Raw genomic sequence first — 20,944 nt, 5'->3', positions numbered from 1 at the left:
AAAAAATTTTAGGGGTGCCAATACTTTTGTCCATGCCTGCACAAAGGAAGGAAGTTTCTCCAAAGAAAAGCTAAACTTGGCACAAACCAGAAGACTATTTGTACTTTGTTTTTACTGTAACTTAAGGTGGACTATTTACTGTTTTATGTGTTAAATGTAGCAGGATAAACAATTTTCAAAACCCCCCCTCACCCTCCGCTTCTGAGGCAAAGCCTCCCGTCGAGTGAGCCGTGGTTGAAAGAGCAACTCAGGAAGATTTCAGGTGTGGAAAGGTCCTGAAATGTTATTGAATATTTCAGCGATGCATGTGTGAAAACAGCCATAGAATTCAGACTTTATTCAGATGAGATAAAACAACAAACCTACCCCTTAAACGAGAAATACTCCATCAGACTTTTTCCTTCTCTTTTTCCAAACGAGCAGCGAAACATCCCGACAAGGTCAAAGCAGCAAGCCTTGGTCCTGCAGCTGAGCCTATAAAAACTGCTCCAGGGTTTAAGGGCCTGCAGCGTTTCCTGTTTCCTTGCTTTATTGTCCACTCTGACTAAATCCTCTGTAACATTTCATCTTGTTGCTCCTCCTCCTCCTCGTCTTAGTGTCTAAGCTAACTGTTAGTAGGATTGCGTTGTGAGGAGCCGGCAGTCGTTGGGTCCAGAATAAATGGCCTCGTGTCACAGACTTAACAGATGAATCACTCGGACGCCTGACCGAGCGTGTCGGCTGGTCCGGACCCCTTAATGAAACACAACCAGACAGGGGGGGTCTGACCAGGAATTGAAGCTATTTTACCCCCACCTCCCACTCATTTACCCTCGTCCCTCTGTCAGAGAGAGCCCCAGGGACCCGAGCCGTCCCCTGGCTGCTGCCGCTCCTGGTAAATGAGATTTAGGGTGGGGGTGTATATCAGCCCCAGTGTTAGAGGAAAACCCTGCATGTCTGATAAAAAAGTAAACTTTTCCGAAATGAAGAAAAATGAGGCTGTTTGCAGACAGATGTCCAGCTGCATTCAGAGCAACATGGTGAAAGTCTGAGGGGGTTTTTGCACGTCTGCGTTTAGTCTGATTGGAGCTAAAACGTGGGAGACATTACAATTTAGAGAGGAGTGAGAGCAGCATGGTTAGGGCTTAGGAAAAGAAAAAACTGCAGAAAATAGAAAGAAACCAAAAAGAACAGTCAGAATAATAAATTAAGATTAAAGAAGGGAAGAGGACAAAAGTTTGAAAGTGCATGAAAAACTGCGATCACACCTGCAGCTCACCTCAGAAAGATTGTCACCTGTTTGAAAACGCTGTTATGCTATCTTATTGGTGGAAGGAACTGTTTGGTGAAGTCAAACAAACTTAACTTTTTCATTAATTTCTCCCTCATTATGAGAAATTTAAGACTGAAAACCAAACATTGGTTGTCTGTTTAGTAAACCACCTTATAAAGTGCTGTTTTTATTGGGCAGACACTACTGAGACATTTTCCTGGTGAACATCTACATTTTATATGCCATGCATTTTTTCATGCATGGCAAGGCCAGGCTAAGCAGCACCAACTGATGACTTCAGCCCCGAAAAGAGGGGAAGTTTATAGGAGTCTCCTTAGATTCAGCAATATTAGTGCAGTTTAAGTCCAAGACAATGACTGCATTTTGGATTGGATTGTAAACGGAGTGGCAGTAGCTAAGCATGAGAGCCTTTGCCACACTTATTTCTTTTGCAACACCCTACCTGTGTGAGGATTTTGCGAAAGGCCGATACATTAACAATACAAAGTCAAACCATAGCTGGACATTGAAAATTAACTGAGAGTGGCAACTGAGAAGATCTGTAACACCAAAATAAGCCCACAGTCAACACTGAAATTATTGCAGGATGGGGTGTATACATCTTAAAGATGTTCATTAAGTTGTTATGCTCAGGGAATAACCTTAAATAACCTTTCTTGTTGTTGGATTCAGTTGAATTTAAGTTGAAAAGGATTTACAGATCACTACCCTCTGATTTCATTCACTATACATGGTGTTCCAACTTTTTTGGAATGTAGGTTTGTAAAATGTAAAACCAGGATTTCATGGTTTCCTCGGTCTCGTTGTTTATTTTGTGGGTTTGTTTCCTCGTTTTGTGCAGTTACCGCGGGCCGTCAGCACTCAGGCTCTGAGCAGCGCTGGACTTCTCCGGATGGTCAACAAGGCTGCCGACGCCGTCAACAAGATGACCATCAAGATGAACGAGTCGGACGCTGTGAGTGAACGAGGGAGCAAAGGAAAGGAATAAGGATTAAAGGGTTTCTTTATAAAGAGGTTGATGAATAATCTTGGCAGGGAAGGAAAATTAAAGATTAGATGCAAGGTTTCATATAAAATAGTTAAACTTAGTTTGAAGGGAAGAAAGTGGAAGTGAAATAACATCAGAAATATAAACCAGTGAGATTGGTTGGTGGGAAACAGGAGGAGGAAAGAGGGGAGGAAAAGAAGTTGGAGGAGATGGAGAAAATACAAATGCACAAAAGGAGGACATAAAAAGAATGAGTTCAAAGAGAAAGAGGCAAGAAAGAAGAAATGAGGAGGCAGGATGGGAGGGAGAAAAAACAGAAAAATAGAAAACGATAATTAAAATGTATAAAAGTGAAGTATAAAAGAAGTTGGAGAGAGAGACAGATTTCTAAATAAAAACGATAATTTTAGTGAGATTTATTGCAGAATTTAAAAACCACATTGACCTGTCTGTGTTTGTGTTTCAGTGGTTTGAGGAGAAGCAGCAGCATTTTGAGAATCTGGACGTTCAGCTGAGGAAGCTTCACATCAGTGTGGAGTCTCTGGTCTGTCACAGGAAAGGTATGAGGCTCTCTGATGCTTCATTTCATATTCAATATGTCCCTTCTTCATGTTTGAGGATTTCTTTGTTCCTCCCAAAGACCAGGAATGGTTTTCATGAGGGGTATAAAGGTACACTATATTGCCAAAAGTATTCACTCACCCATCCTAATAATGTAAATCAGGTGTTCCACTCACTTCCATGGCCACAGGTGTATAAAATCAAGCACCTAGGCATGCAGACTGTTTCTACAAACATTTGTGAAAGAATGGCTCGCTCTCAGGAGCTCAGTGAATTCCAGCGTGGTACTGTGATAAGATGCCACCTGTGCAACAAGTCCAGTGGTGAAATTTCCTGGCTCCTAAATATTCCACAGTCAACTGTCAGTGGTATTATAACAAAGTGGAAGCGACTGGGAACGACAGCAACTCAGCCACCAAGTGGTAGGCCACGTAAAATGACGGAGTGGGGTCAGCGGATGCTGAAGCGCATAGTGCACAGAGGTGGCCAACTTTCTGCAGAGTCAATGGCTACAGACCTCCAAACTTCATGTGGCCTTCAGATTAGCTCAAGAACAGTGCGTAGAGAGCTTCATGGAATGGGTTTCCATGGCTGAGCAGCTGCATCCAAGCCATACATCACCAAGTGCAATGCAAAGCGTTGGATGCAGTGGTGTAAAGCACGCCGCCACTGGACTCTAGAGCAGTGGAGACGCGTTCTCTGGAGTGACCAGTCATGCTTCTCCATCTGGCAATCTGATGGACGAGTCTGGGTTTGGTGGTTGCCAGGGGAACGGTACTTGTCTGACTGCATTGTGCTAGGTGTAAAGTTTGGTGGAGGGGGGATTATGGTGTGGGCTTGTCTTTCAGGAGCTGGGCTTGGCCCCTTAGTTTTAGTGAAAGGAACTCTTAATGCTTCAGCATACTAAGAGATTTTGGACAATTCCATGCTCCCAACTTTGTGGGAACAGTTTGGGGATGGCCCCTTCCTGTTCCAACATGACTGTGCACCAGTGCACAAAGCAAGGTCCATAAAGACATGGATGAGAGAGTTTGGTGTGGATCAACTTGACTGGCCTGCACAGAGTCCTGACCTCAACCCCATAGAACACCTTTGGGATGAATTAGAGCGGAGAGTGAGAGCCAGGCCTTCTCGTCCAACATCAGTGTGTGACCTCACAAATGGGCTTCTGGAAGACTGGTAAAAAATTCCCATAAACACACTCCTAAACCTTGTGGAAAGCCTTCCCAGAAGAGTTGAAGCTGTTATAGCGGCAAAGGGTGGACCCACGTCATATTAAACCCTATGGATTAAGAATGGAATGTCACTTAAGTTCATATGCGAGTCAAGGCAGGTGAGCCAATACTTTTGGCAATATAGTGTACACGTCTTGATTCAGTATGGGCCTGTATGGTACAGACGTGTACTGAACTAATGGAGTGAAGTTCATACATGGACAGGAAAAACAGGAGAGCAACCTACACCTTCCACGCCACAGCAGACAACAGCAGTAGCCTGAATATTCCAGCTAAAACATCTCCAACATCACAAACACAGCTCAGTCTGGAAGTTTGACAGCCTCTCTCTAGCATTATCGGCGGCAAAAGCAAAAAGGATTTTTTAAAACAGCTGATCTACTGAACTTCTTAATGTGCATAAAAAAGGCTCTCTAAAACAGGGAAGTTAGCACTTGAAAAATGTCCTTTAAAGCAGTTTATTTTAGGCAGGGCAGTCATCACAACAGACATGTTTTGACTCCGCTAACAGTTTAATTTTGAAGGTTGTACCTGCAGTTCTTAGCATGCTTCCTGTATTTCAGGTGTTCTTCTGCTATTTGTTAACAATGCTGAAGAGTCCGTTGTGATGGCTGCTATAGTAACAGCAATGTCAAAGTAGTATTTCCCAATCTTATTTACACATTATTTATTTTTAAGTCATACAGAGGTGACATTGCTTCCTGATCTCTGGAAAGTTTGGGCGTCATAAAATTGTAGCCCACTTCCATCATCTCTCTCAGACAGTAGGCTAATCTTTACTGTATTATTACTTACTATTGTCCTTGTCATCAGATGCTTAACGCCGTTGGGCCAATTTGCATGGAAGGGGTATGTTTTATAAATTAGACGGTGCTTTTTGGCTTATTTGCACAGATTTAGTGTGCACATTTTTTTTGTGGAACTGTTACAACGCATTACACTGTGTGGCTGCAGCAGATGCAGACACATACTCAAACATGTTTACGCAGCACTGGCAACTATAACGGACGAATAGCAGCATTTAAACCATGATTTCTCAGTGTATTATCTTATAAATATGAGCACAGAGAAGGGCTTTATCATTACTACTTTGATCAGGCAGTGTGAAGCAGGTGTATCATCTAAACCAGGCATGCCAAATACCTTTCCTTGTGGGCGTGTTAAACAAAGTCGTTATTTCTCCCATTTCATGGGTGAAATGAAAAAATTCACCCATAGACTGGAACTGCTGTATTTATGTTGTTAAAAACAATACCAGTCCTCTTTTTGTGTCATTTGTTTAATGCCACCATTGTAAACAGTAGCTTTCCCTGATAAAAAGCTGATGTTCTGGGACCCACAGCATTTTTTTTTTGTCTGCCTGCTCCCGCCTGCAGCAACGTCAAAACCGCCAGCTCTCGCAAGATATGCATTGGGTTCTGCAGGACTAGTGGGAAATCCTCACTATAAGGTCGTTGGCTGGTCAGCAGGTGTGGTCAAGTTATCTAGTTTGTGCAAAAAATCCTCCTGTCCTTCTGCAATGTTTTTAAAACCATTTAGGATTTAGAATCACCTGCTGTGTGGCCGGCCTATGTTGATCTAACTTTACCCTGCAGCAGACAGGATTCTGCTTTCTTGCTCTGACTCATATCTTCATCCGTGGCTTCGCCTCCTCTTCTTCAGAGCTGTCGGTGAACACGGCACAGTTTGCCAAGTCAGCAGCCATGTTGGGGAACAGCGAGGACCACACAGCTCTGTCCCGGGCTCTGTCGCAGCTCGCAGAGGTGGAGGAGAAGATCGACCAGCTACACCAGGACCAGGCCAACGCTGACTTCCACCTCTTCTCTGAGCTGCTGGGCGACTACGTCCGCCTCATCACTGCCGTCAAGGTACGAACGATTCTACTTATCAGATTACCATAAACAGAGTCAAACAGAGTTATCTATCTTAATTCAGGACATTAAAGTACTAAATATTAACTCTGCTGTGCTGAATTACTGATCCAACCTGCTGTCAGAGATGCTGAACACCTGAGCCCAGGTAGGAACCATACAGGAAGTGATGTCATATGTAGAACAGAGTAGTGTAGGGTTTAGTTGTAGTGTAGATTTGACAAGACAAATGCAAACATTTACATCAGGGATGCCAAACTAAATCACAGCAGGGGCCGGATTCTGAATTTGGGTCCAACCTGAGGGCTGAGCAGGGTCCACAATTAACCATAAACTGTCAACGTCATTTTCACCAGCAATGAATTATGGGAGAAAAAAAAACCTTAGTGCTGATGATAAAGGATTTTGAGAGTCAAAAGTTCATAATGATACGTGTAAAGGCTGAAAATTTGATAAAAATTCAAACTTAATAGCTCAAAAGGTGTAAAACATGGCGTTTAAATTCAAAATAATGTTTTTAAAGGGTAAATATATGAGATAGAATATGAAATCTTGATTCTTAACAGTCAAAATATGTGATAAATTCAAAATCATTGATTTAAAACATCAGTGCGTGAGAAAAACATTTAAATTTGGAGTTTTAAAGGTCAAAATATGACTGAAAATTTAAAATTGAGGATCTTAAACAGTAGTGTCAAACTCAAGTCCCGGGGGCCAAATCGGGCCCACAGTACAGTTACACCTGGCCCGTAAGATCATATCATATTCTTATTATAACTGGCCCTAAAACATGAGGTCTGCAGATTTCCTCCAGTTTAAAAATGTAAACTTAACCTTGATGACTTTATGTCATATTATGACCTTTTCAATTTATAATTTTGACTTTTCAACCTATAATTTTGACTTTCTCAATTTGTTTTGACTTTTTATCTCATATTTTGACTTTTTCAATGTTTTCAATGTTTTGTTTAAACCTGTATCACATATTTTACCTTTTTGGGTTCACTTTTCTAATTTCTAAGTCCAATTTTTGCCTTAAAAACATGATTGTGACTTTCTTTTTTATATATTTGCCTTTTAAAAGCATTATTTTGACATCTAAATTCATGGTGTAATCTTTTGCACTACTAACTTTGAAGTTTCATGTCATATTTTGACTTTTTCAATTTATTATTTGGGCTTTTATCTCACATTTCTACCTTTTAGGTTCACAGTTTTAAATTTTGAGTCATATTTTTGCCCTAAAAACATGATTTTGACTCTCTTTTTTATATATTTGCCTTTTAAAAGCATTATTTTAACATCTTATTTTGTGTTTTGACCTTTTGGACAAAAAAGTTTGACTTTTTCTCAGATTTTTAGTTTTTTAACTAATCATTTTGACTTTTTAAATCTCAAAATTATTTATCATCAGTGCTAATTTTTATCTCATATTTTGACCTTTCCAATTTATAATTTTGACTTTTAAACTTATAGTTTTGACTTTCTCATTGTTTTTTAGTTTTTTTGACATTTTATCTCGTATTTTGACTTTGTCAGTGTTTTCAATGTTTTGTTTTGACCTGTATCTCATATTTTACCATTTGTGGCGGGTGCTAATTTCCCATCCTGGTGTGGTACGATATGACCTGTGGTTATTTGTGACAGTGGCGAGTATTTGAATGAAATCTGTCATGTACTATTGAAACGTATATGCTTGTTTGTGCTGTTTAGAGCGTGTTTGACCACCGTATGAAGACGTGGCAGAAGTGGCAGGACACTCAGATGCTCCTGCAGAAGAAACGAGAAGCTGAAGCAAAACTGCAGCACACCAACAAACCGGACAAACTGCAGCAGGCCAAAGACGAGATCAAAGAGGTGAGATCCGTTAACGGACGTGGGGTAATCACTACTGTTACAGCATAGTAAGCTGGTTTCTCAGTTATCTTTGTGAGCAATGGTAACAAAACTTTTCCATCTGATGCCCACTACGGCCTAAATTCAGCTTTGTTTAAAATTAAAAGCCTGAATAAAGGGGTAGCTAACAGCTAAACAGATAGCTAGACTCATTTAATACTTCATGTTTTACTCCTTAAAAATGTCTTCATACCAGAGTTGTGATCCAGCATTAGAACATACACTAATGGACAAAAGTATTTGGCCACACCTTTTAAATATTGAATTCAGGTGTTCATATCAGACCCACAGGTGTAGAAAATCCTCACCTAGCCATGCAGTCTCCTTTCCCAGACATCTGTCTGAGAGCTCAGTGATGGATGCCACCTTTGCAGTAAGACGGTTGGTGAAATTTCATCCCTGCTGGATATTCCACAGTAAGCTGTTGGTGATATTAGTGGAAGAGTGGAAGAGAACTGCTAATGCTCATGGGCAAAAGTCTCTGCTGATTCCATAGCTTAAGAGTTCTGAACTTCCACTGGCATTGATGTAAACACTAAACCTGCAGCAGGAGCTTCATGAATGGGTTTCCATGGCAACAGCTGCATCCAAGCCTCACATCACCAAGTCCAATGCCAAGCGTTAGATGGAGTGGTGCAAAGCACACTGACACTGGACTGTGGAGCAGTGGGAGTGGAGTGACCAATCACCCTCCTCTGGGTTAGTCTGGGTTTGGAGGATGCTGGGAGAACATTACCTGCCTGACTGTGAAGTTTGGTGGAGGATTGATAATGGTATGGGGGTGTTTTTTCAGGGTCTGGGCTAGACCCCCTATCTCTAGTGAAGGCCAATCTTAATGCTTTAGCAGACCAAGACATTCTGGACAATGCTATGTTTCCAGCTGTGTGGCAACCCTTTACTGTTCCAGCATGACTATGCCCCAAAGCACAACGAAGGACCAGAAAGACATTGTTTGATGAGTTCAGAGCCCTGACCTCAACCCCATCCAGCCCCTTTGGGATGAAATGGATCAGAGATTGAAAGCCAGGCCTTTTCGTCCAGCATCAGTGCCTGACCTCATAAATGCTCTACAGCAGTGGTTTTCAAAGTGTGTGAGAGTGAGCCTGCCCTAAGAAGAAATTATTCATTCGGTGGACCCCCACCCACAAAAAGGATTCAAATTGAAAAACAAACCCCCAACATTTCAAACATTTATGTCTAATCTTTAAACATTTTTAACATTAATATATTTTGGATATTTTGGTTTGCAAATGTCCTAAACATCTGCCTTTCCCTCTTATCTGGTTATAATGCCATTAAATACCCCTTTTTCATATTTTTTTGGCCATTTTACAACTTCTTTTTGCCACTTTTCTCCATTTTTTCCACTTTTATCCCATTTTTGCCCCTTTTCACCTTTTTGCCCGTTTAAGCTATCTTTCATCGTTAAATATCCCCTTTTTTCTCCCAATTTTTTTCTAATTTTTGCAACGTCTTTTTGCCACTTTTTCCCAATTGTTGCCACTTTTATGCCAGTTTTTGCCCTGTTTTTTGTTTTTTTTTACCATTTTTTGCAGCTTTTTGTCCATTTAAGCTACATTTTGCCATTACATACCACTTGTTTCCTCTTTTTTTGCCCGTTTTTGCCACTCTTGACTGCTTTGTGCCCAGTTTAGTCACTTTCCACTCATTTTTTTGTTACTCCTCACCCTTTTCTGCTACTTTCTGACCATTTTTCCACTATTTCCTCCCCATTTTCGCCCCTTTTCACTCATTTTTTGCTGCTATTTGACCATTTTGCCACCTTTAACTTATTTTTATTGCTACTTCAATCTGTTTTTGCCACTTTTCACCTCTTAGATTGTGGCTTTTGCAAAGGTATTTTTCAACAGTTTTGCTCTTTGGTTGAGGGTTGAGGAGCACTGCTCTATAGCATAGTCCCTATAGTTACTATAAGTCTATCCATTTTGCTCCATGCACAGCAGAGGTTAGCGAAGCAAATCACCTTTTTTCTGGTTTATGGTTCCGCGCCTCCCCTGAAGCTCTGTGGCGCCCCCCCAGGGGAGGCTCGCCTCACACTTTGAAAACCACTGCTCTACAGAATGAATGGACACACATTCCCACCAAAACACTCTAGAATGTTGTGGAAAGCCTTCCAAGAAAAGTTGAGGCTGTTAGAGCTTCAAAAGGGGGCCAACTCCATATTAAAGTACATGGATTTAAATACAGTGTCATTACAGTCCATGTTGGTGTGATGGCTGGGTGGCTGAATACTTTTGTCCATATAGTGTGTTTCATCCTGGTACGGATATTATTATGAGGCTCTGTTCTGTCTTTGCTTTGCATATATTTACTCTCTTCAGCTGTTCTATCAAAATAAAGGCAAAAATTTTCAACAATGCACATTTAGTCAATAAAAACGTTGCACTTAAGATCTTGGATGGAACAGAACTAATGACAGGAACAAGAGACAGGGCAAAACTAACATGTTTTACACCCATTTTTCCCCATGATAAAGTGTAAATTTCAGCCAATTTTCCAGAGATCTTTAGAAATGACTTCGTTGGCACGGTAAAAGCAGCTCTTTTATTTCAAAAAAGAAGATAAATGAGTTGAAATATTGATGAAACATTTTCATTTACCCATCATCACAATAAAACAGAGTAAGATAAACAGTATAATTGCATGTTCTTTTAAGACTTTTTCCAGACACCCATTCGCGACCCACTGAAAACTGTTCCGCAACCCACTTTTGGGTCCTGACCCACCAGTTGAGAAACACAGATTTAGTTCCTAATATATGCAGGACACATAGAAAGGGTTATATTGAGTTTAAATTCCCCATGCAAAATCTACTTTAATGAATACTAAGCTCAATTATGGTTGATAATAATTAATATTATTTGACTTTAGAGATAATAATATATATTATGATTCAAAAATGCAGCTTTACTTAAAAAAGTTAAACGATGCTCCTGGATATCTCCTTCTCTGAAGCTGCTGGTGCGTCCACTGAGAGAAAACAAGCACACCTTCCCGGTTCACTCATGTGAAACTTTTTTTAACCATAAATCTCGTTTTCTTTGAGTCTGCAGACAAACTGAGAACGACAAACAAGAGCAGGAGAGAGCAGAAAAGTACTTTATTAGAGCGTCTGTTGAAGCTGTCACCACACAAATTCATCCTCCCTGTCAGGATCACACCAACGCTCACGGCGTGGTCGGGGGTCTGCGAGAGCCGAGGAGCTGTCAGATGTCGGGGGGTGGGGGTGGGTGGGCTGTCAGAGCTGCAGACGAGGACAGATCGCAGTAGAGTTACAACCAACATTTATTCGGAGCCGACGAGAGTTTCTCCGCTTGTCAGGAGTCGGAGTTTTGGTTCTGGTTTTGACATCAGCAACAGAAAACACACAGCGGCTTTTTCTGCAGCCAAAAACACAGAAAAGAGTTTTACTTCACACAGCTGCTGCAGCTGATGAAGCTGAAACCTGCAGGAAAGATAAGACCAACAACAGATTAACAGCTTAATAATAATGACCGTAAATATATTTATTATCCTCAGAGGATGAGGGGAAATAGGATTAAATCACTGTGAGACTTTAATTAGCATTAAGAAAAGGAATAAATGCAAAAACTCACATTCAGCAGTATAAAATAATTTTAAACTTTAGATCATTTTTTCTATTTTTTTTATTCAACAATGCCTTGAAAGTTGTTTAGGATATTTCTCCAGTCTGAAAAGATGCCAACATGATTTAATGTAAAAAAAAAAAACAGACTTTTTCCTCTGAAATTTTGCTTACAGTTTCACTGAATCAAAAATTAACATAATGCATTATTTAATACAGTATGACCTGAAAGAAAACAGTGAACCATGTAACATTTACTGAAATGATCCTGTTCTACTAAAGCTACTGCTTTCTGCTCTGGTAGAACAGGATTATCACAATCCTGTTTGTTGCCAAGTACATTTTCACATGCAAGAATTAGACTCAGTATGTGGTGCAAAATATTCAAAATAGAAGAAGAAAAATATTAAGAAGCTCAAAAGTTCAATAGATTAAGAAAAATCAAAGTAGCAATATAAGACTCAAATACAGTCTAAAAATCACAGCATGCAGTTGTAAACAGAAGAGATGAAGTCCTGTGTGCGTTAACGTAACACAAACTACGGCTGAAAATAATTTTAAAAATCAACAGGCATTGCAATCATTTTCTTTTTGTTTTGCAATTTCCGTTATTCAGTTCAAATTATTCAAGATTCTTTATAGTCAAATTTTCTTATATTGTGGCCATGCAGAACATTCCTCTCTCACCAACAAATAAAATAAAAAGAATATAGAAATAACAAAATTTTAAAAAGGATAATATTATTACAAAATAGAAATAAAGAAAAAAAAAATATGTAACCAACAAGAAATATAAGAAAACCTACATATATACAGTAGAATCAACCTATATAAACAGAAATAACTATATAAACAGAACTGACCAACAGACTTTAGTGCAAAAATATAAATGGCAGCTTAATGGCAGGTTTTAGTGAAATGTGATTGCAGCCTGTTGAGATGTGCAAAATGGTACAAAAAGTGCAAAAACAAGATTATAGATTAAACTGCAATGAAACCACAGTGAGATGGGTGGATATTACAATAAAGTGCAGGTAATGCACAGGTAATAAAAAAATGAATGAATAAAACCAGAATAAGTCGCCTTTTATGCACATTTATAAAATTAAAAAGTACTATATTTTTTTCTTACTGGGTCTTTCTGTCATTTTGAGATTTTGGATATCACAGCCGCTCTGACGCATGGAGGATGAGGATAGGAAGAGACAGATCAGGTGGATGGAGCGACTCGTTTTCTCGACTCGTCACAAATAAACTTGCCACTGTGTTCATAAACGCCATCAGCCATTTCTAAAGAAATTCAAAGTTAACTTTAGCTGACATTAAAAGGCCTAAGAGTGAAACTGATGACTGAATGCTCACATGGTTGAGCTGAAGTGACCATCACACTGCTGGTCTTACATTTCAGCTGTAAAATAAACAACCAGCACATCCGTGCTGTGAACACTCTGTTTATTAGCGAGCACCAGAACGAGGTGTTATTTATAGCAGGAATAAACTCACCTAGGATCGACCTGACATAACTCGGGGTCTGCCTGAAGCATCAGGATGACAAGCATGAGACTCAGACTCTGCTGCACAGTTCTCACTTCTCTGACTCCTGATGATGATTTCAAAAAGACTTTAATGCATGTTTGTCACAGAAACAAGGAAGTGTGCAATTTTGGCTAAAAACAAATGCACAGAAGCTTTTCTGTAGCATGCATCAGGTCACCTGACTGATGTGTATGCACATATTGCCATCATGAAATACGACATATCACTCAGCCCTAACATCTAGAGTCTGTTTAAACATGCTTTAGTCTTGTTGGCTGGTTCTGGGGTGCAGTGAATCTGTGGAGGGAGAGAGGAGGGCAGGGGTACTGTGCAGACAGCAGAGGTGGAAGGTTTGGGTCCTGTCAGAGGGGAGGGCCTCAAAAAGTGAAAGGTATCGGCTGCAATTTTACCTGTGGACCTCAGCACCCTGGAGGTGTACAGGCCTCGGAGAGATTATAAGTTGCAGCCAACCACCCTCTCTGAAGAGCAGATGATAAAATTACTGCCTCATATAATATACAAAAAAGTCCTTGCATTTTCATGGATGTAAAAAAGATTCTTTAGAAAGCCTCATCTGTACCAGCTACAACTGGAGATGACTGTACAAATCAGGGCCAGTACCTACTGTATGTTTGAGATTGCAATTTAGCCAACTCTGATGCTTTAATCACTTGTTTTTGGTGTAGCTCTCAAATTACGATTAAAAAAAGAAAATTTAGATTTTATATTGAAATAAAAATTGAGAGAAATGGTTAAATCAAACGCCTCTTATAGAAGTTTCCCTCTGTGGTCTCTGCTCCCAGTCTCTGCTGTTTATATTAAACCACACTGCCCCCTGTGGGCCACAAACTGGAACAACACCCTCTGAGAACAGTTTAAAACCACTTCTACTAGAACAGAAGTGTCTTTATTCATTTATTTAATCATCTCTAACATGAGGGTTAAAAACCTGAAATCCAGGTTATGTTGTGTAATAAAAGCTAAACATTATTTTATGTTTAATTATCAAGGAAGATGCCAAACTGTTTGAGGATTTTGATAATAAGAATAAAAAACAGGAATTCTTAGACATCAGTTTCAGTATCTCCTGTTGATACTTTAAATGTTTTATTTCTGTTAATTTAATATCCTCTGTGAGTTAACATAAGCACCTGAAGCACAGCCTTTCATGACAGCTGGAGCTTTGCATTGCAAGGTAGTATTCTGCAAAAAGTCCATAAAATGAGCCAGATTTGCTTTTTTTGCTTGAAAATTTGGCTAAATGTGCTTTAAATTACCAACTTGGCATACTTGTATACTGATACTTAAAAGACAAAAAAAAAAGATTGATCAGTTCAAAAACACCTGCAAAGCACACCTGATTTTTTTTTTTTTTTAATAAACAGAGCACTTATCAAAGGTTTAGATGCTCTTGCTTTGCATCTTTATGCTGGTCATCTATTTCTTTTTTTATCTGTGCTTATAGATAATGTTTATTTATTGGTTTGATATGTTAGGCTAACAAAATCTTAACTAAAGTGCAAGACAAAGGAATAAGACTGACATCTGTCCACTCTAGAGGGATGAAAGGATTTAAAAAGTAAAGAAAATAATCATGTTGACTGATTTTGCTCAATTAAATTTGTTTTTTATATGAAACTATTTGGTGAACTTCCCCTAAGCCTCATACCTTGATATATTAACATGCAGCCATAAAAAGTCTATATGTGGCACCAGTCTGATATGAACTCTTAGATGCATGTAAACTAGTGGTCAAAGAATAATATTATATCATGATGAAATAGAACATACTGATGATCTGCTCTGACTAAGAAACTGCATTTCTGTTGCATACATTCGCTCAGCCCCTCTCCTTCTGCTTCAGTGGCTGAAAATGAAACTAAAGATTAAGTCGTTAAAAGAGCTCCAACTGGCCCATATGGAACCATTTCAGGCTTTTGTAAACCGTCAGGATGAAACATCCTGACAGCCACACAGGTGAGATCAGACTCACTGCAGTCGGCAGAGGAGAGAGCGTGGCAGAGACAGATCAGGTCCTGTTGTTTTAAATGTTACAGCTGATATTATTCTGCTTTTTCAGTGTTTCTTACCAACTTATTAACAAGCATAAAATGTTTTAGACTAGATGTCATTTAAGGGGTGCAGAGATGACATTTTGGGGTACTGCTGCACACCTAAAAAGGGCCTGAAAATGCAGACTTTTGAGGGGTTTGAGGGAGAGACTTTCCTTTTGTCGATGTTTTTCTTTGCTCATGTCTCTGGATCTTCCTCTTTGGTTTTGGAAGCTCTGAACATTTTTTTCCTGCCTCTTAAATTTTGTTGCATTTTCCCCGCCATGCCTTCCCGCACCCAGGAGATTGAGGAGGTAGGACCTGCCCCGTCTGTCTGAACGTCTGCCTGCCTGTCTGCCTGCCTTACACCTCTTTAGTTGCCTCGCTGCACCATTTTCCTCTCAAATTAATCATCTGATATTTTCCTTTCTTCTGTGGTTTCCTGTTTGTTTTTGGTGCTGTGCTCCACTCTGCTGTTTAACCATCCACAGTCACATGAATCAGTTTGTCAATAAAGGTTTCTTTATTCAAATTTGTCCCCTGAACATGAAAGCTGAACTTGAACCTTTAACAAACATTTTCATGTGATGGTGCAGTCAAATATGCTTGTTTGCATCCTCATGGCTTCTGTAACAGTTTAAACTGAATTAACCAGAAACTGGAGCTAAATTAATCTCGTATTAATATTAAAATTCTTATTTTATTGTGGTGGTTGTTGTGTTTGTTCAGTAATTCTCATTAATAAACTTACCCAAAGTGTTATCACTGAAGAATAACTTCATAACAGAGATGAAAATTCAGACACAACAGTTGTCTGATAAGTTTAATGGACCTTACAGACATTATATTGATTATTACTTATTCCCTATAAAGCTAGACTAAATCTTAAATAGCTTAGCTGGAAATACTTGTGTTGCTCTCTTTTCTTTCAAAAATACAGTTTTAGCAAAAATTAATACTGACCTTGGCTTATAATACAAGAGGTCTTTAAGAAGACAGTAATGTTATATGTGTACAGAAATGCATTCAGAAACATCCAAATAAAATTATCCACTATCATTAAAAAATAATGAAGGGACAAAAATCATCGTGCTGTTTTTTAATTCTGTGTTTTCTTCCAAACGGACACTAAATGTATTGTTTTACAGCAAATGACAGAATTTATTTGTCTCATGATAAATGGAGCACAACAGCCTCAAAAATGTGGGATCCAAACTACTTATTGTAAAACTAAATTGATTTTTTATGGTTCTTGTTTTTGTGTGTTTCAGCTGGAGGTGAAAGTTCAACAGGGCGAGAGAGACTTTGATCAAATCTCCAAAACCATCCGCAAAGAAGTCAGCCGCTTTGAGGTGAGACCAGGGATGGATGGATGAATGCCTAAATGAATGGATGGATGGATGGAAGAATGGATGAATGCATGGATGGATAGATAGATGGATGGATGGATGGATGCATCAATAAATGTATGGAAGGATGGATGGTTGGATGCATAGATGGATGGATGGATGCATAGATGGATGGTTGGATGCATAGATGGATGGATGGATGCATAGATGGATGGATGGATGGATAACTGGATGCATGGATGGATGTATGCATCGTTGATTGGATGGATTGATGGATGGATGGATGGATGGATGACCAAATGGATGGACGACTATATGGATGGATGGTTAGATGACTTAATAGATTGATGGATGGATTGATGAATGGATGGATGGATGGACTGATGATAGGTGATGGATAAATTCATGGGTTAAATCCCCAAACTTTCTCTTCTATCCTTTTGTTCTGAACAGAAAGAGAGAGTGAAGGACTTTAAAACGATCATCATTAAATACCTGGAGTCTCTGGTTCAGACACAACAGCAGGTAAAGATCATAAAATGGAATTTTCTAAATTATTTTTGCTGCCTAAACAAAGTTTAGAAGATACTTAGCATCAAATTTAAGGGTACAATTATGTAAATATGTTTTACTTTAATCACGCAAACTCTAAACTAATCTAAATAAACAGCGATCAATTGTTATCAAATATTTAATGAAACTGGAAATAAATGTTTGTTTGTTTTTTAGATGAAATAAAAAGAGGTTATTTAAGTCCAGGAGATATTAAAATATGGTCCTGCATATTTTTAAGGTTTTTAATGCTAGAAATGTCACTTTCAATAATTCAAAATATTTATGAATAAAGACTTTGATTAAATTAATAATAATGAGAGACAAATGAAGGCACAAATTATTAATCATGAAATTAAAAAATGTGAAATAATGTGTGTTGTGTTTTAATATTTTACCAGATCAAATGAAACATGTTTATCCTTCTTGGATTCGATTCGATTCGACTAGACTAGACTAGACTAGACTAGACTGTAAAGGTCCTCGTCTTTGGTTTTTGGTCTACATGTAATTCTACTTTATTATGAGTTTAAATTTGTATTCTAAAAGTTTCTTTCTTTGAGGGAATTAAAATTTTAGTCTTTGGCTGTAGCAGTTTTAATTCTTGTACATTTTTGGTAAAATGATCATCATTAAAAAGGATCTTTATTTGGGGAAGGTTTTTAAATGCTAGATGTAAATATGCATCATCAAATAGTAAGATTTAAATTCAGATTTTCATGGAAAATTTCAACTTTTTCTTGCATTTTGCCTTTTTTAAGTTTTTTTATTTTTTCAGAACGAATGAAAACAAATTGAATTTAATCGTGGCAGCCTTGGACTTCCATGTCAATCTATACAATTGTGAAAAAAAAAAAAAATTAACTGGACATCAGCTGGTTCACTGTTTTATAAAATGTGAACAGAAATAATGTTTTTCCCCTTTCTCTCCTTCAGCTGATTAAATACTGGGAGGCCTTCTTACCCGAGGCGAAGGCGATCTCATAGAGTCCTCACAAACACAACAGACAGTCCTGACTGACTGGCTCCGGTCAAACTACACTACCCATAATGCTCCTGTGCCCTCAGATCCCCCACTTCCTGCTGTTGAAGCTCTGAGTGAAGAGAGAAGTGACTTTTCTGCAGTAAAAGAAAAAAATCAACAACAAAACTCAGACAACATCTTTTATTTCTGATTATTCTGATGACTCTGTGATGCGTTCAAGTGATGTGGGATTAAGTAATGTCCTGATTGATGCTGTCACGTTTTTGCACTCAGCTGAATATTTTCTTTTAGGGTCATCATAATTTTCTTTATCAGAAAATAATATCAAATCTATGTTCTGATGTATTTTTATTTGATCTGAAACCTGCGAAGATTTTATTTCTAATCCCACATGACCTGAACGCAGCATGAGTCAAGACTTTGGTGGTGGTTTTTCTGCTCTTAAAAGATGCTAATGCCGTGTTTGTTATTACAGCCAATCACTCTGGTAATTTATTTTAGAGACATAAAGAAAAGAAGATGATGGTTGAAGAATCTCTCTCTGCTTGTTTTCTTCTCAGATTTTCCTCAATAAAAGCAGAAATCTGCATTCAAAAGTAAAGAAATACTATATTTCCTCCATATTTCTTCTGTTTTAAGGCATATGGAGGCACATAACTGCCAAAAAATAGACAAGAAAAATATTTTAAAAATTAGAAATGAATAGTATAAAAGAGAAAAAGTATAAAATCAAATCTTTTTCTTAAAGATCTTAGAACAGTGAGTGAGTCTTCAGCTCTCTGATTGGGCGTGTCTTGCTGCAGTGTTCTCTGGGAAATGTAGTTCTTTTCTCTCCCAGCACAGCTTCAAAGCTGAGATTTCCTTCAGTAAAAAGCAGCTAAGTGTCTTTGTGTTTTAAAGCAGGAATATAATATAATATTGATTTGTTTTCCTTTATATGGCACTATCAGCTGTCATGGCAACAGCTGGAACACAACAGCAGCTAAACACACGAACGTGATCACCCTCACATGCTTTTATTTTGAAGTTGGAGCAGGAAGCTGATCCGGAGTCAGTGTGAAAGGACGACTGACTGCAGCCTTTGCTTTTTTGTGTCGTGTTCTTACTGTCACCTGTTCAATCCCATCGCTTTCTCAAATACCTTTCAAAATAAGAGCCTTTTTGTTTGAGCCTTATGTTGCTGTATGATCGTGAAGTGAAGGCAACATTTTTCGTTTGTCCTCTTTGAGTCGATGAAGGAGAGAAGGAAGAATCTCACCTCTGTGTAGAGTTTTCTGTCCTAAAATGAAGCTTCAGTACCTCTCAGCTTCCTATAAATGATTTTCACCATAACAGTGAACTCTTAACGTAATGAGACGCACAAACTTAACAACTCTGAATTCTAAACTATGAACATTTTGGACTATTCTGAATATTTTTGATTATTCTGTATTTTAGGCAGCTATAAGGATGGAGAAAAGATTGATTTAATCATTCCTTTGTCTCCTATAAATATACCTACGTATTTAAGAGCAGCTTTACACTCAGAAAAACAAATATGTTCATCAAAACTCTGTAAAAATCACATTTAGGAGTGTTACTTGTGTCATTTAAGGGCCATTAAAGTAAGACTAGGCTGAAGAATAGTGGTTTAGACCCCAAATACTGTTGTTCTGTTCCACCATTGATCCCCACATTTAGTCTGCTCTCACATCAGTTCCATCTCTCTGTGGCTTAGCTAATAAGGACTTTATTGCATCATTTTCACTTTTTATCATTCTGACTGACTTTATTTCATAATTCAGACTTTATCTCATTGTTTTAAGTTTCTATGTCATGATTTTGACTTTACAACTCATGATTTTAACTTTTTAACACATTAAAACTTAGATTATTACTCAAATTCTGACTTGTATCTCATTATTTTGGCCTTATGTCATAATAAAGACTTTTTCACTCATTTCATTTTCATACTTTATTTCATCATTCTGACTTTATTCCAGCTTACTATCTAATATTTTTGACTTTTTGACTCATTTTGACTTGCATCTCAAAATTTTGAGTTTTTATCACATAATTTTATTTTTAAATAAAATATTTAGTTTACTACTCACAATCTGACTTTTTTCCATACAGTTTTGACTTTTTGACTCATTGTGACTTACTTAATTCATAACTCTGACTTGATTTCATTATTTCATCTTTTATCTCACAATTGGACATTTAAACTTATGATTTTTACATTTTATCTCCTTATTTCCACTTTTTGTTTAATAATTTTGGCTTATTGACTGATAATTTAGACTTTTTTTTTCTCATTATATCATCTTTTACAAGATCTTTTCTTTGAAGATTATATTGCATAATTTGGGATTTTCAGTTCATGTCACTGTTTCATCTTTTTATTTAACAATGTTTTTATCTCATCATTTTCACTTTTAGTTTCATTGACCCATGATTTCGACTTTATCCCATTATTTCATCTTTTAGTCTCATATTTTCAACTTTTTGACCTATAATTTTGATTTTTCTATCAAAATTCTGAGATTATATCACATAATTGGGACTTTTTGACTCCTAATTTTGTCTTCAACTCATAGTTTCAATTTTTTATTTTGTTATTTTGACTTTTTATATACGATTTTTTCTCATAATTTGACTTTTTCACTCATTTGGGCATAATTTATTTCATTTCTGATAATTCTGACTCATAATTTCGTCACATAATTTGAACTTTAAATCTCATTCTGACTTTATCTCAGAATTTCAACTATTAATGTCTTATTTTGACTTCGACTCATCATATTTCATAGTTCTGACTTCAACTTTTTATCTCAGAATTACTTACGGTTTAGTTTTTTTAGATAATGACCTTACTTTCCCCTTTTTTGGCGTAAAGGGGCTTCCATACTTTACTCCTAGCTGTAAACATGCAGACTGCAGGTGTAGGGATTAGTGGGATTGACGTCAGAATAAAAATCTGATCCCGTCAGTGACGACAGCAGAAACTTTAATCTACGTACTAAATCTGGAATCTGAAAAGTTTTCCAACATCCTGGTG

At 37.9% G+C, this 20,944-nt stretch overlaps 1 protein-coding gene across 2 annotated transcripts in view; it reads left to right on the top strand.

Moving 5' to 3' along the window:
• The window catches only part of snx2 (sorting nexin 2), a 49,643-nt gene extending 29,582 nt beyond the window's left edge, over nt 1-20,061 (top strand). The window contains exons 9-16 of one of the 2 annotated variants that reach the window (XM_041787822.1): nt 2,115-2,228; nt 2,728-2,821; nt 5,720-5,925; nt 7,642-7,785; nt 15,321-15,332; nt 16,290-16,370; nt 16,821-16,892; nt 17,856-20,061. In XM_041787822.1, coding sequence (XP_041643756.1) covers nt 2,115-2,228; nt 2,728-2,821; nt 5,720-5,925; nt 7,642-7,785; nt 15,321-15,332; nt 16,290-16,370; nt 16,821-16,892; nt 17,856-17,906 — 774 coding nt within the window. In that variant the 3' untranslated portion in view covers nt 17,907-20,061. The remainder of the gene's footprint in view (nt 1-2,114; nt 2,229-2,727; nt 2,822-5,719; nt 5,926-7,641; nt 7,786-15,320; nt 15,333-16,289; nt 16,371-16,820; nt 16,893-17,855) is intronic. The other variant, XM_041787823.1, reaches the window with a different exon arrangement.
• The last annotated feature ends 883 nt before the right edge of the window (nt 20,062-20,944 follow it).

Source organism: Cheilinus undulatus, linkage group 5 (genome assembly GCF_018320785.1).
Source record: "Cheilinus undulatus linkage group 5, ASM1832078v1, whole genome shotgun sequence".
Lineage (NCBI taxonomy): Eukaryota > Metazoa > Chordata > Actinopteri > Labriformes > Labridae > Cheilinus > Cheilinus undulatus.
This window is presented reverse-complemented; position numbering and strand designations above follow the sequence as displayed.